A 14,616-nucleotide genomic window follows, 5' to 3' on the forward strand; every position below is an offset into this window, starting at 1 on the left:
ACCCATCAGCCTGCTCAACTCACACTCAAGACAAGTGTCATCATGATCTCTGAGGAAACGTCCAGCACATTTTGTTTTAAACTTTAATTCGTGGATGTGTGGTTTTAGTATGTCTAATAAGTTGTCTTTGTATTGTTTTCTAGCTCACTGCAACTGAATTGAATAAGACTGAACCTTATTAGACTACGTAGTACTATCCACCTGTACAAACTTAAATTGACATGTCAATAACTTGGAAAACACTGAATAATTACTAATATCTTTTGCATATTAGCGAATAAGTTATCAAGTTTTAGTAAAATATAGAGTGCAAGTACTAGTGGCCGTCTTCTGTTAGTTTGATGGAAGAATCCAATATGATAAACACCACTATGGAGAAAAAACAATCACCTCAAACTCAAGTTTGACAAATCAAACCATAATGTTTGTATTTGGGTACGTTACATTACGTTACAATTACACTGCTAATGGTGTGGGTTTCTCTCTCACACACACACACACACACGCACACACACACACACACGCACACACACGCGCACACACACAAGCCAATTGTAGTTGTTTTAATGAATGGCAACATAGTAAAAAATAAAGAGTTAAGTGAGTCAACATGGCATTAACATACAGATAATCACAATTTTATTTTCACTAAGAAAGCTGGTCAAAATATAGTTTTGTATATTGTCAACATCACAGACAGATTTAACAATTAACAATGAGATAGCATTTTTGGCCACAAGAAAAGCACTCAATGGTACTGGTTTATATTTCTCTGACCTTAATCACAAACTGCTTTCAAATTTGTATCTAAAACCTGGGCCCAGTACCTGATATTCTAGTAAGTGGCATGTATTTGACACACAATTTATACAACATATACATCTTTAAGCTACATCTTGACCAGACATGTCCTTTTAAGACTTAGATCTATAGCCATAAATATTCCCCCATATACTTCCTACAGTATAGCCCCATAGGGGTAAAAAAAATACCCTCTCATCTTTGTATAAATCAATAATACAAAAAACAAACTGTTGCAAGTTCGTGTTCGCTCTTCCCTTTTCGACGGCAGTCGTATTAAGAAAGAGGAAGGGAGAGGGTTTAGCCCCATTTCAACATGGGGGTCCATTCTTTGTAGCTTCTCTATGCCATGGCAGCTTGGCTGGATAAATCACTCAAGAAAGTATTCCTCTTATGCTTCAGTGCTCCTACGAAGTCCTGAGCCCGTTCCTCCCGACGGGCAGTGTAGTTTAACAGTAGTTCCTGTCTCCGCTGGGCATCAGCTGGCTTCCCATTCCCATGATGCTGCAGGAACTCTGCTGTACAGGCACGATCTGCTTCTAGCTGCAGTCGAGCCTGCTCTTCTCTGTGGAGCTCTCTGGCTTTCTGCAAAGCCACAGACACCACTGCTCAGATCTGGTTAGTTTAATTGACCATATTCACACGGCAGACATTTTTCTATACGGTCATTACGGCAGAATGACATGAGAGCAAAAATGCCTGCTGTGTGAATATGGTCACGTAATAAAGCCAAAAGCTTTACTTCATTTCATGTTTGATAAATGTACAGGAAAGTTTTGTTGATACAAATTTAGCAAACACAGCGTGTACATGGACAATAGGCCAGTGTAAATGGGCAGTTATGTCATGCAACAGCTATAACACTATACATGGTAGTTTAATTAAATTACATTAATTAAAGTTCAATTGATAAGAATTATTAGCCTTGGGGTTGATCTTTTTTGTTTTACTCTCCTCCAGGGCTCTGAACTGCGTAATGATATTTACTAGAAGTAGAAACGAAAACTAAATGTAAGGATCTGTGTTTCAGTGTACCTCATTGTATCGATGCATGCTCCAAGAGCAACATGCATTTTCATGCCTGAAGTCTTTCCCAATTCTCCAGAGGACATTCTTTTCAGACGTTTGAATACACAATATGGACTGTACGGCAGCCAGGCTGCCTGTATAGACTAGACGCTTGATTTCATGAAGCCACGGATATCCCATCATTATTCAGGATTTTCAAATATTCTATTGTTTGCTTGCAATGTGTAAATATTGTATGCTATTTACAATAACCCAAAGGAGGATCTTATGTTTGTGGAACATCAAAATGAGATAAAATATTATCTAAGAAATGTTAAGATGTTTATGTGTTTTAATAATTTAATTTAAATAGTTTTATTCTATGTATTGCATTCTTGTTTGAGCTCATAGTACAGTATGCTGAGTTTGCATGCAATCCAAGGTCACTACTGCTCTATTCTAAAGAGGGTCATACAGGGATATGTACTGTATAAAGAGCTTAATTATCTAGAGTTAGACCTCAACTCCTGTGTGTGTGTGTGTGTGTGTGTGTGTGTGTGTGTGTGTGTGTGTGTGTGTGTGTGTGTGTGTGTGTGTGTGTGTGTGTGTGTGTGTGTGTGTTTGTTATTGGTACTTCTTGAATCTTTAGTAGGTTATTTGATAGAGCTACAAGTTTGAATTAGGCTAGATCTGTTAATGTAGTACCAACAGTTTTATTTTACAGCAAGGTCAAAAGCGGAGTGATGGAGGGTAAATCAATGACTGTTTGATTTGTAAGTGAAACATTTTCACAGTAAATATGAAGAAATCTAAAGACATGTAACGTATTCTTAGCCTACCTGATGTAAATTGTATTATTTGCGTTAACAGTAGCACATAAATAATGTGTTTTTGAGCATATTGCATACATTAACTGCTCCAGTATAACATTGTGGTTGTATTTAGCAGCTCCCAGTCCCAGGTGTGAATGTGTGCAACTGTATGACAGTGAAGCAGGGCGTTGCTGTAAAACAGCCTTCACACTCACCAAGCCTACCCTGGATAAATGAAATACTATAGATAACAAAATGGCTAAAAGATTTAGAAACACTATGTTGGGGGTAGAATCCAAGAACGGAAACATTAAAATAATATTATTGCTGATAATGGTTGTGCTAGGTTAGAGTGCTCGCCTTTGAAATGCAAGTTTCGGGGTTCGATTCCAGGCACCACCAACTCAGCACATGAGTAGCACGGCTTGGTAACAAAGACGTGCAGTAAGTACTGGGAGCTGACGGTAGATGTGGCGTTCCACCTAATCAATCCACCTCTCTGGTCTAGAGCCTTGTAAGGGGGATAAGACGCCTTTCTTGCTCGGCTGATACTGACAATAAGCCACTTCGACCTACTTACTCTGCACAGAACGGACTGTTCAAGCCCTGCTCTCCTCCAATGCAGGTATGCTATTGTGCAACACCAACCAAATTTCACCTGAATAACATAGCGTACTTACTTGAATCGATCTGTAATTGAATTGATATTGGAGGACGGCTTCACACAAGTTCCAGAATGAGTACTCTGGCCACAAAACTGACTGGAACACTATGCACGAGTGAGAGGTCTGCAGGATGGGGGAAAAAATGAAAATGAAAATGAATACCTGTTACACTACATCAGGCATGCAGAAGAACTAAGTGATGTGAACATCACACACACACACACACACACACACACACACACACACACACACACACACACACACACACACACACACACACACACACACACACACACACACACACACACACACACACACACACACACACACACACACACACACACACACACACACACACGTGTCTGAGAGCAGTATGGATTATTTTGTAATGTCTTCTGTGAGTTGTTGCTAAGGCCAATTAGGGACACCATTGACAGGATAATGCTTAAGATTCTGTGCTAAATATATATTTTTTGTAAGGAATAGCGTTTCGTAGAAATCACTTTGAGACATGAGTTAGATCAGTTGTCATGGTAACAACCTTTGCTCCTGATTCTGCATGTAGGAATGAGCCATTATTCCTTACAAGATGGTGCCATTTAACACTGGATTAAAATGATTGTGTACACGTCATTAACGCAATCATTTATAGTGTTGGACAATAATGTTAATTGCTATAAAATAACTATTTTTGCTAAACATTAGTATTAAAACACTTGGGGGCTTCAACACATCTGAGATCACATGCATGTGTTCGCCCAGGCATACTCTGAGAGCGAGAGTTATATATTGATTTTTTTGGTTTGCTTTACTGTCGATTCACAAAGTATTCTCTTAATTTTTGGATTCTTCATCCATCATCAAGTAATGCTACATTGCTAAAAGAAAAATGCACTAAAACTAAAGTTAAAACAAAATTTGTATATGAATTGAAGGTTTTACAGAGTAGTAATTGGACATTTGGGGGTAAAATATTCCTTTAACCCATTAAGACCTGGAAAGCACTTTAGTAATTTAGTACGTTGTTGTTAAACCTTTAAAACCGGGAAAGCAGCCGTGTCATTTTAGATGTTGCTATGTATATAGCAACATGAATTTCTTCTACATTTTTTGAATAAAAACGTTTTTTAGAAAACTTATTAAAAAGTTACTTGTAAAAAACATATAAAAAAGGATATAATCAGGCATAAAATGTGAAAAAAATAGATGAATAATGGGTAGCAATGAGTAGTAGTTAATCTTCCAAAAACATGTAAATCCTACTTTAATTAATGGCTTGTTTATACTGTGCAACAGTGTCCCTTGCCAAAAAGAGAAGATCTACAAAGCTTACAACGCGTTGCACTGCGATGTGGCGAGAGCTTGTAGAGAGAGCTTGGCGCGGGACACAGTGGTAGTCCCACGTATATAAATTAGGCTTAACAAGAGGCCAGTCCCATAATCACCTGCCAAAGGAGGAAGTCACTGAGGCGCACTTCTCCTGAAGTGCGGATGAGAAGATCTGGGTTCGGGGAGTTGCTGCTGTACAGACACTCACTGAGCAGGGCCTCGGACACATCACTGAGCACAACACACACACACACACACACACACACACACACACACACACACACACACACATACACACATGGTAATGGTCATGGTACACAATGAGCTATTCATAGCATTCAATCACAGATATCTTGGTGGCAGGTGATCAAAATCAAATAAGAGGCGATTATCATTAAGGTTGTCAACCTTGAACCGATGAGCCATGGCAGTGGTTCTAAAACTTTATTTGAGGATCCCCATAACTCTGAGAGTATACGTACAAATGGAAATCAAACGGACCCGTAAGTGTCTCATAGTAACTACTCTCATAGTTAACGCCCTGAGGTTTCCTTGAGGGTCCCTGGACCCCACTTTGAGAACCACTGAGCTATGGCATTGCGCCGTATTGTAGAGCAAAACACATTATGATGAGAATACCATGAACGACATGTTACACACTACTGTATATGTGCCTGGGATGCTGAAAAGATGAATTCACAAGACAGCAGTCAGTGTATCTGAGGCAGATGCTTACCTTGACTTGATAAGCCCCTGCTCCACTCCCCAAGCCATTTCCCTGACTGCATTGGTGATTTCATGTCTTGAGGTGTACGCAAAGCACACATTCAGGAAGCATCTGTTGAACAGGACAGTTTACAATAATTCATTCATTTGTTAACCATTTTGTCAGGAGATGAGTTGGTGGTCATGGTGGTGGTGGGGTGCAGGGTAAAGCTGAGACACAGATGAGAAGGGTTGTACTCAGGATGACAAAGTCTAAGAGGCACATGTAAGCTATTGGCAGGTGACACACAGTGTTACATTTCACAGAAGCAGCAGAAATGTTATGTACAGTCTTCATCAGGTCAAGGTGATCTGAGTACTCCCATATAAATAATTAATATTAAATATGAAAAAACATATACTTAGATGCAAATGAATATTTATATTACAAATGTTTTAACCGTTCTTATAAAAATAGCAGGTACTTTAAGGAATCCAACACAGAAAAGAGTTGCACAATATGGCAAGTCCCAAGTCCCCTGTCCCAACCACCAACATCCATGTGAGGGCGCCACCACCATGCCCCACAACGAGACATCCAGTTGATTTAGTTGTAGCAGCTGTATTACAATCTGTCAGTCCCAGCCATGAATTGCACCTAATACATTCAACTAAATCAATAATAAAAAAAAGAGTTTAAGATGAGTATTTTCTTTTCTTTTTTTAATATTTCTATATTGGATCCCTTTTATTTATTTTTTATAAATTGATAAATAATTAATATATATAATCAAATAAAACTGCAAGAGTAAAACATTTTATTCATCATATGTATATATGTATATGTTCATTTGGTGTATATTAATTACCCATAAATGGGAGAAATCATGTGACCAACCTGACCTGATAAAGACTGGACACAACATTTCTCCTGCTTTTGTTTCAACTCTCGGTCGAATAGGCGGTTGTCCAGAACCGCCAGAAAAGGCTCTGGCCTTGGCCCAAAAGAGCTAATTGATTACCATGGCAACCCCAGCCGAAGCTTGATTTGGCAAATTCCCCACACCTGCCATTTGATTACTTAGTCAGTCCACTTTCCAGTCAGCGCAAACTGTGCATTTACCAGGCACAAGGATTTACTAGAACCCCCCCCCCCCCCCCCACCCCAAAGGGACACAGACAGACAGACAGACTGTTACAACCGGTACTTAGACATGGGTATTGCATAACAAGGTCTAGTACTGTGAAATATAACAATGTGTATCATGTGATATTCTGTGTATACAGGTGAATCATATTCACTTATCTTCATGATTTAGCATCTAAAACCTACTGGAACAATTACCTAATCACAATGGTATGTATAGTATAACAAGTACGTAAGACAGTTACCTCATGAACAGATATGCAATTAGTGCAATATCACTAATATACCGATAACCCATTTGGCCGGCCAGTTAAAACACATTAAAGCCTTTTTTTATCAGTTGGATTCGTCGCTTAGTTACTGCACTTTGGCTTTGTAGGGCAGTATAGGTGAAATATAGATGTGTTCATGTGATCACCAAAGCCCTCCCAATGCAATAAAAGGTGATCATGCTCGGTAACATGAAAGCAGTGTGTGGGGTAGTACCTTTACATGTAAGAAAGAACAAAAGGTTGCATACTTGTCGTGAGCTCTGGTTGCGACCACAGCTTTGGCGATATGTTGCTGAAGGTCCAGTGGCAGTAGTGTCAAGTCTCCTAATACACGGACGCAAACACCATGCTTCTCAAGATTCTCTCTGGGGAGGGGGGAGGAGGGTAGGTGGTTAGTTTAAATTGATTGAATACTTTATTAGTCAGAAATGTAAACAGCACGTGGTACAATAAGACATTAAACCTAAAAGTAAAACACAAAAAAGTCCTGAGGACTTGTTTCCATTGTGGTCCTATGTATTCAATTCTCCCCTTGTGGTGGGGAAGGGGGACAACCTACACAAACCGCCGTCTGGCTGCTGAGTCAAACCTGTAATAAACCTGCATGTGGGTACAAAGAATTGGACCAGCAACTATTCAGTTATTTGTCAGTCTCTCAATATCTATGGTAACTGGCTGTCCCTGAAGCAACTCAGTTAAAGCAGCACTATGTAGTTTGGGGTATCAGTGGCCACTTTGGACACAAATAACATGGCAGCCAACGTCTTAGACTTCATTACCCAAGAGTCTGTGCAAGCATTATCCGGCGAGGACGTGCTGTGATTGGCCAGTCTTCTCTTTGACTGGCAGTTCTGCCTTGGTGCCTTGGCAAATACCAGGATGAAACTCATTAGGATCAGGATGATTGTTAATGCTTAAACATGTAACTTTATCATTTTGTGGGACATAATATGCTATATAGTTGCTAGAAAGTTACATAGTGCTGCTTTAACCACTTAAGCTTTTTAAACTTTGTCGTAGGACAAATAGTGAAAAAAGTCGATGTAGATGTGCTATTTTCACTATTTTACAATTAGTAAAATCTTACATTTTCACCTTTAATTACATGCCCAAAATAGGGACACCAAGTTGAAAGTGGTTTAAGGAATACTTCCTCCCCTAAATGTATTTTTTTCCTATTAATTACCCTTGAATTCATGGAGAATCTTTGTTTGTGATGCATAGTGAATGAAAAATCAAAAAAAGAAGGAAAATACTTACAATACAATATTGTATACAATACAATACAAAAATCTCCCATACAACTCTCACAAATTAATCTAAATGTTATGTATGCAATCTTATGCTCAGTACTTCAAAAATACTGCAATTTAGAAGTACATTCTCACACAAATTTTACTTCTGGGATAAACAGTCTCACGCACGAACGAGGAACACATCTGGGTGAGTGAGTGCATGTGCGAACTCAGCATGTGTTGAAACCCACACGCATGCCCAGGCGCCTTCTTCCTTTGTGCATCAGACTGTTCACACACCCAAGTGTTTAGCGGAAATGGAAATACCAATGAACGGCGATACGATTGAAGACTTGAATGAAAACACTTGGATAATACTGTGCGAGTTGTTTGAGAGTTTATAAACTGATTTTCTTTCTCCACCAGGAGAAAATCATTTCATATTCTATCCTGATTGGCGAATTCCGAACATTGCTGGCCCACAATAACCTACATGACCTGGCGGAGACCTGTGCTCCGAGGAGTACTTTTTCTAGTTCATATAGTCAACCAAACCTATTGTGACAGATAATGAACTTGGCTTTTCTAATGACCTAAATACTTTCTTTGCCAGATTCGAATCATTAGGCGATTCCTCTAAGTGCACTGAAATACTCAAGGCTGTAACACCTGCCCCCTCAGACAGAATTGTCATCACTGAAGAGGATGTCAGAAAAGTGTTTCGGTGTACTAACACAAGGAAAGCTAATGGGCCGGACGAGTGCAGTGCTTTTCTCCTCAAAAACTTTGCATCTGAGTTGGCTCCTGTGTGGCAACCAATATTTCAAACCTCTGGAGACACACACACAATTCCTCTGTGTTGGAAAACCTCACACATAAAACCACTACCCAAAATCCAATGTCCAAAAGAACATAAGGATTATAGACCCATAGCTCTCACTTCAGTGATCATGAAATCACTGGAAAGAATACTGTTGCAACATCTTGTAAGTATAACTAAAGACAAATTCGACCCCTGTCAGTTTGCTTATAAGAAAGGTTGCGGTACAGAGGTTGTGTAAGCTCAGCTGTACTTTTCACCCTCTATACTGACAGCTGTCGTACTGAGGAATGTCTGTCTGAATGTCGCACTGACAAATCAGACCAATACATTCTAAAGTACTCTGATGATACAGTTTTGATTTCTCTTTTGGATAGATCCAGTGATCCTGGACTGCACCAACACAGAGTAAATAAGGTGGTGGAGTGGAGTGATAACAACGCTCTTATCATTAACACAAAAAAGACAGAGGAGATTGTTTTTGGTGCCCCACTAGAGATACACAGATCCCCCATTACTATTCATAGTGAACAGATCAACCAGGTATGTTCGTATACATACCTAGGAGTAGTAATTGACCACCTTCTGTCATGGAAAGACCAGATTGAATCAGTGGGTAAGAAGACAAAGCAAATAGTCTATTTCCTTCGCTGTCTGAGATCTTTTGGTGCTAGCAGACAGATTCTTCTTTTGTTTTTCACTTCTGTTATTATGAGTGTTCTTCAGTACTGTAGTACCACCTGGTATGTATGTCTGTCCGTAGCCTTAAAGTCACAACTGCTGCAGCAACTGAACATTTGTTCAAAGATTGTTGGACAACCACTTCAGAGGCTCTATACAACTACGTATAATGACAGTATGATAAGGTTGGCAAGGAATATCACTTCAAACACTAGCCATGCTTTGTATGGAGAATATAGGTTGCTGCCTTCAGGAAGGAGATACAGTGTTCCTACATACAATAAGGTCAAACTGAAGAGGTCCTTTGTCCATCAGACGACACTGAGGCTTAATCAGGAGTTATAGGCCAGGGGTAGGCTGAGAGGTGGACACTGCTCTTGTCTTTGTATGTCTTTATGTATGTATTTTGTTTTGTTTTTCTTGTGTCATGTCAAATGTGTGTACTGTTCATTGTTGCATACATGGCTGCTGGGTCGCAAGACAAATTTCAGTGTGAACTGACAATAAAGTATTATCGTATCGTATCGTATCGTATAGTTTTGCTGTTGTTAATCTTGGCAACCTATAAACTTAAATTCATCAAATATTTTCTTTTGTCTTCATTCACCGTGGAAGGTATGCAACACAAATAAAAAATACTCCATGAATTCAAGGCTTCATGGGGTGAGTAACTGACTGTCATTTTGGGGGTGAAGTATTACTTTATTGGCCAAAGCAATATTATTTTCTAAAGAAGACCAAATGACTGATATAGGTTAGGTACAGGAAGATCTCTTTTCTCGCTGTGACAGGTTTTTAGATCCAATCAATATGACTTTTGATACTCACTGCTCTTCTAACAGTTTAATAAACTTTTGCTTGGCCAGCTCCATCAGTCCATCCACTTCATCTTGGGACCGCTTGAAGTTCTCAATGCTGAAGGCATAAACTGTGACCTCACGAATGTTCAGATGCAAACACCAACGTAGTGTCTGGCGGGGGGAAAAGAAAATCACCAATATGTTAGCGAAGTGAAAAGATCTCAGACAAATGGCCTTGATCACTATTATTAAACAGAAACAGAAGCTTTTTCTTCACTGGTAGCAGCATCCTGAAAAGCCTGAAATCCACCAGCCCTGAACATCATTCATCGTAACCACACTTTTCGATGTGGATTGTGCACTGATGTAACTATGCAAAGGTAATTACATTATTATATTAGCATTATTAACAACAAATACAACAAATAAACAAACAAACATTAGTACTGTTTGTTAAGTATCAGTAAATTACTGAGAATTTCATGAAAGAATATATAAAATAAAAATGTAAAATTAAAAGTTATATTGTCAGTGTTAAACTGTAACGTCAAATATAGGTCCTACATATCACAGCAACATGTCGTCCTTGACAACAAATACAGATGTGGATATATTGGCCCATACGTCGTCCATTCTTTATATGGGTCCATCTCTAGATTCCAGAATGGCAGAGTAGTGAAATAAGGCATTGAGGGAAAATGAGGGTAATTTCCTTACCTCTGCTAGTTTATTGAAGCCCTGCATATGTCCCTCCTGTCGCTCCACGTGTTTCTTACGGGCAAATCGTCGGTTGCCATCCATGATAAAGGCCACATGCTTAGGTGTTGGACCAGCCTGTTCAAGAGAGACAAATAGACATGGCATTTTCTCTCTCTCACAATTTAGTAATTGCTGCTGACCCGTACTGTTTTGGTCTTAGTGAGCGTGTAGACAACCACATGTCTCCTCCAAAACACTTGACATCACATTACCGATTCGATTCCGATTCTTGGGGTCACAATTCTATTCAAAACGATAAAATAAAATAAAAAGATTCTCTTTAAAAACGTATTCCCAATCAGTTTAATCCAAATTATTATAATTTTTTCATCTTGACTTTAACAACCAAGTGTAGCCTAGTTATTTCCGACAGCTCAAACAAAAAAAGATATAATACCAGAGAGGGTTGTGTAAAAATTCTTGGCTTTGATGGAATCTTAGATTAGGTGTAGTTCTATTTGATATAGAAACACAACATAATTGCTTTGATGCTAGTAACATTAACTAGTGTCAATGAGCGTCAGCTGGACAGTGACACACACACACCTCAGCTGTGCTGAACTGAAGGTGACTGGAGTTAGTTAAAAAAAAAGCCCTTGAATATGACTGAAGACATGATAATGTTTACTGTGATTATGGTAAGCTTACATTTCATATTACAAACACCATAGAGTAAAAACTCTTTAACCAGCAAAACATTTTATTTACAAGCAGTGTGTGATATTCCTCTACCTTGAGTATGTTGGCTGAGAGTTTCTCAATGAAGTTCAGCTCGCCTTCTCTAATCCAGGACATCTTCAACCTTTGAACAAAAACAAAAAAAATAATGCACAATTTAGACATTTTAAACGTCTGTTTTCTGCACCATACAGACGGGATCAAATAAGCATGCAATTTTGGCTAGTCGGTCTTGGCTAGTACAATTCTAGCCTGTGATATTACATGTATGTATGTATGTATGTATGTATGTATGTATGTATGTATGTATGTATGTATGTATGTATGTATGTGTGTGTGTGTGTGTGTGTGTGTGTGTGTGTGTGTGTATGCATGTATATAATAATATCACAGACATTCTAAGGCTAGTACAAATCTAGCCCTAGAATGATTGTGATATTACATGTATGTATATGTATGAATCATACATACATATACATACATGCATACATACATACATACAATACATACAGTCTGTATGTATGTATGTATGTATGTATGTATGTATGTATGTGTGTGTGTTATCATATGTATACGTGTGTGTGTGTGTATGTATGTATGTATGTATACATACGTGTGTGTGTGTGTGTGTGTGTGTGTGTGTGTGTGTGTGTGTGTGTGTGTGTGTGTGTGTGTGTGTGTGTGTGTGTGTGTGTGTAATATCACAGCTATTCTAGAGGGCTAGTACAAATCTAGCCCTAGGATGGCTATGATATCACTCACACACACACACACACACACACACACACACACACACACACACACACACACACACACACACACACACACACACACACACACACACACACACACACACACACACACACACACACACATACATGTAATATCACAGCCATTCTAGGGCTAGAACAAAGAAATCAAGATGGCTAAATGATCATAAAAGCAAATACATGTAATAAGTGATGCTTCTATAAAGACGGGAAACAAACTGCACCTTTGAAACCTGAACAGCTTCTGCACTGCAGCTCAAAATAAACAACACACATCTTTCCTAATGATCATACATCATGTGTATTTCTTCCAAGCAGTCAGCTGAGCTTACAAGACATGATGCAAGGGAAACTCAACGCTGTATTCAGACATAAACTGACAACCAAACCTTTCAACAGCATGACAATGGTTTCATTCGTTACATTTAAACAACTGGATTGCTCGATCGCATATAAAGACTATTGGTGTTTATTATTATTTTACACATTGAATGTACAGACCTTCCAACTCACAGCTTTTACGATGACGTTCAATTCCTGGTTGGAGTGAAGTGACGTATGCGACTACTTCCTGTGTTAGCGGAGTAGATCTGTATGTCATACGGATGGACCACACGTGCATTTTTTGTATCGCAGCAACGTTTGTCACTGTGTAAGACTGCGGTGTAAAGTAACTAAGTACATTTACTCAAGTACTGTACTTAAGTACAAGTATATATACATATATAATATAATTGTATATATGTTTTACTTTACTGGAGTATTTCCAATTTTCAGTACTTTCACTACACACTACGTCTCAGAGTCAGAGACTCAGAGGCACACTTTTACTCCTCACAATTATTTTAAAACTTTAATTACTAGTTACTTTGAAGATTTAGATTTGTATTATTACTAAACATACATTAACCACTCTATATGTATATATTTCGGTCTACTAGCCAATCTACTAGCTCGTTGTGAGCTTGTAGATTGCTATTTTCAAAAGGTTTTTATACATTTAGAAAACTTGAAATGGGACATTCTGCATACTGATTACTTTTACTTTTGGTACTTTAAGTACATTTTGATGCCAATACTTTTGTACTTTTACCGGAATTTTACTTTATTTTTTGCATGTCTACATTGCAGTATTGATACTTTGACTTAAGTAGAATATGTGACCGCGGTGAAGTTGGTTTCAGGTTGGATATTCACCCAGTTGGATATTCGAAAATTTTAGGGACCGTCAATAAATTACAGATTGCAATTTAAAAAAAAATCTATATCTCCTAGACAAAACCACCTGGACACACCAAAACACATCACAATGTTCATTGACCATGCATACACTATGCACACCCTTTATTTTGAAAATGTTCCTAAAAATGTATTTTTTATGAATTTCTGAAATCTAAGAAATTGAATAACGTTTTGGTCACATGACTTTTTCAATAAAATCATTGTTCATATTGTCTGTCAGTCATGCTTACATGATGCACACCCTTTATTTTTGACATTTTTCCAAAAAAAATATTTTTTATGATTTTCTGAAAACTAAGAAATTGAATAACTTTTTGGTCGCATGACCTTTTCAACAAAACCATTGTTCATAGTGTCTGTCAGTCATGCCTACATGATGCACACCCTTTATTTTGAAAGGTTTCCTCAAAATGTATTTTTTATGAATTTCTGAAATCTAAGAAATTGAATAACGTTTTGGTCACATGACCTTTTCAACAAAATCATTGTTCATATTGTCTGTCAGTCATGCCTACATGATGCACACCCTTTATTTTGAAAAGTTTCCTCAAAATGTATTTTTTATGATTTTCTGAAATCTAAGACATTTTATAATTTTTTGGTCACATGACCTTTTCAACCAAACCATTGTTCATATTGTCTGTCTGTCAGTCATGCCTACATGATGCACAGCATTTATTTTGTTTTTTTTCCTCAAAAGGTATTTTTTATGAATTTCTGAAATCTAAGAAATTGAATGATATAAATTGATAACCTTTTGGTCACAATTCCTACATGATGACACCCTTTATTTTGAAAATATGGCAGGACCAAAACAGTAGGCAATAAGCATTAAGAACAATATGCAGGTGTAAAGGAGCAACTTGCACACTCAGGCATGAAGGAAGCATGA

General features: G+C 38.1%; 1 protein-coding gene across 2 annotated transcripts; it reads right to left on the bottom strand.

The window, feature by feature from the left end:
* Nucleotides 1-498: 498 nt before the first annotated feature.
* On the bottom strand, nucleotides 499-13,022 carry dhdds (dehydrodolichyl diphosphate synthase). 2 transcript variants are annotated; one of them, XM_080426461.1, is made up of 9 exons: nucleotides 12,996-13,022; nucleotides 11,767-11,836; nucleotides 10,993-11,109; nucleotides 10,304-10,446; nucleotides 6,988-7,104; nucleotides 5,352-5,453; nucleotides 4,732-4,846; nucleotides 3,302-3,409; nucleotides 499-1,386 (listed from the first exon to the last, which is right to left on the bottom strand). In XM_080426461.1, the coding sequence occupies exons 2-9, from the start codon at nucleotides 11,827-11,829 to the stop codon at nucleotides 1,144-1,146; spliced, it is 1,008 nt and encodes a 335-aa protein (XP_080282587.1). In that variant the 5' UTR covers nucleotides 11,830-11,836; nucleotides 12,996-13,022; the 3' UTR covers nucleotides 499-1,143. The 2 variants fall into 2 exon arrangements, with proteins under 2 accessions (XP_080282587.1, XP_080282586.1); XM_080426460.1 differs by having other exon boundaries at nucleotides 12,984-13,022.
* Nucleotides 13,023-14,616: the final 1,594 nt, after the last annotated feature.

Source organism: Gymnoscopelus braueri (genome assembly GCF_963280865.1).
Source record: "Gymnoscopelus braueri genome assembly, chromosome: 4".
In the NCBI taxonomy this organism is placed as follows: domain Eukaryota; kingdom Metazoa; phylum Chordata; class Actinopteri; order Myctophiformes; family Myctophidae; genus Gymnoscopelus; species Gymnoscopelus braueri.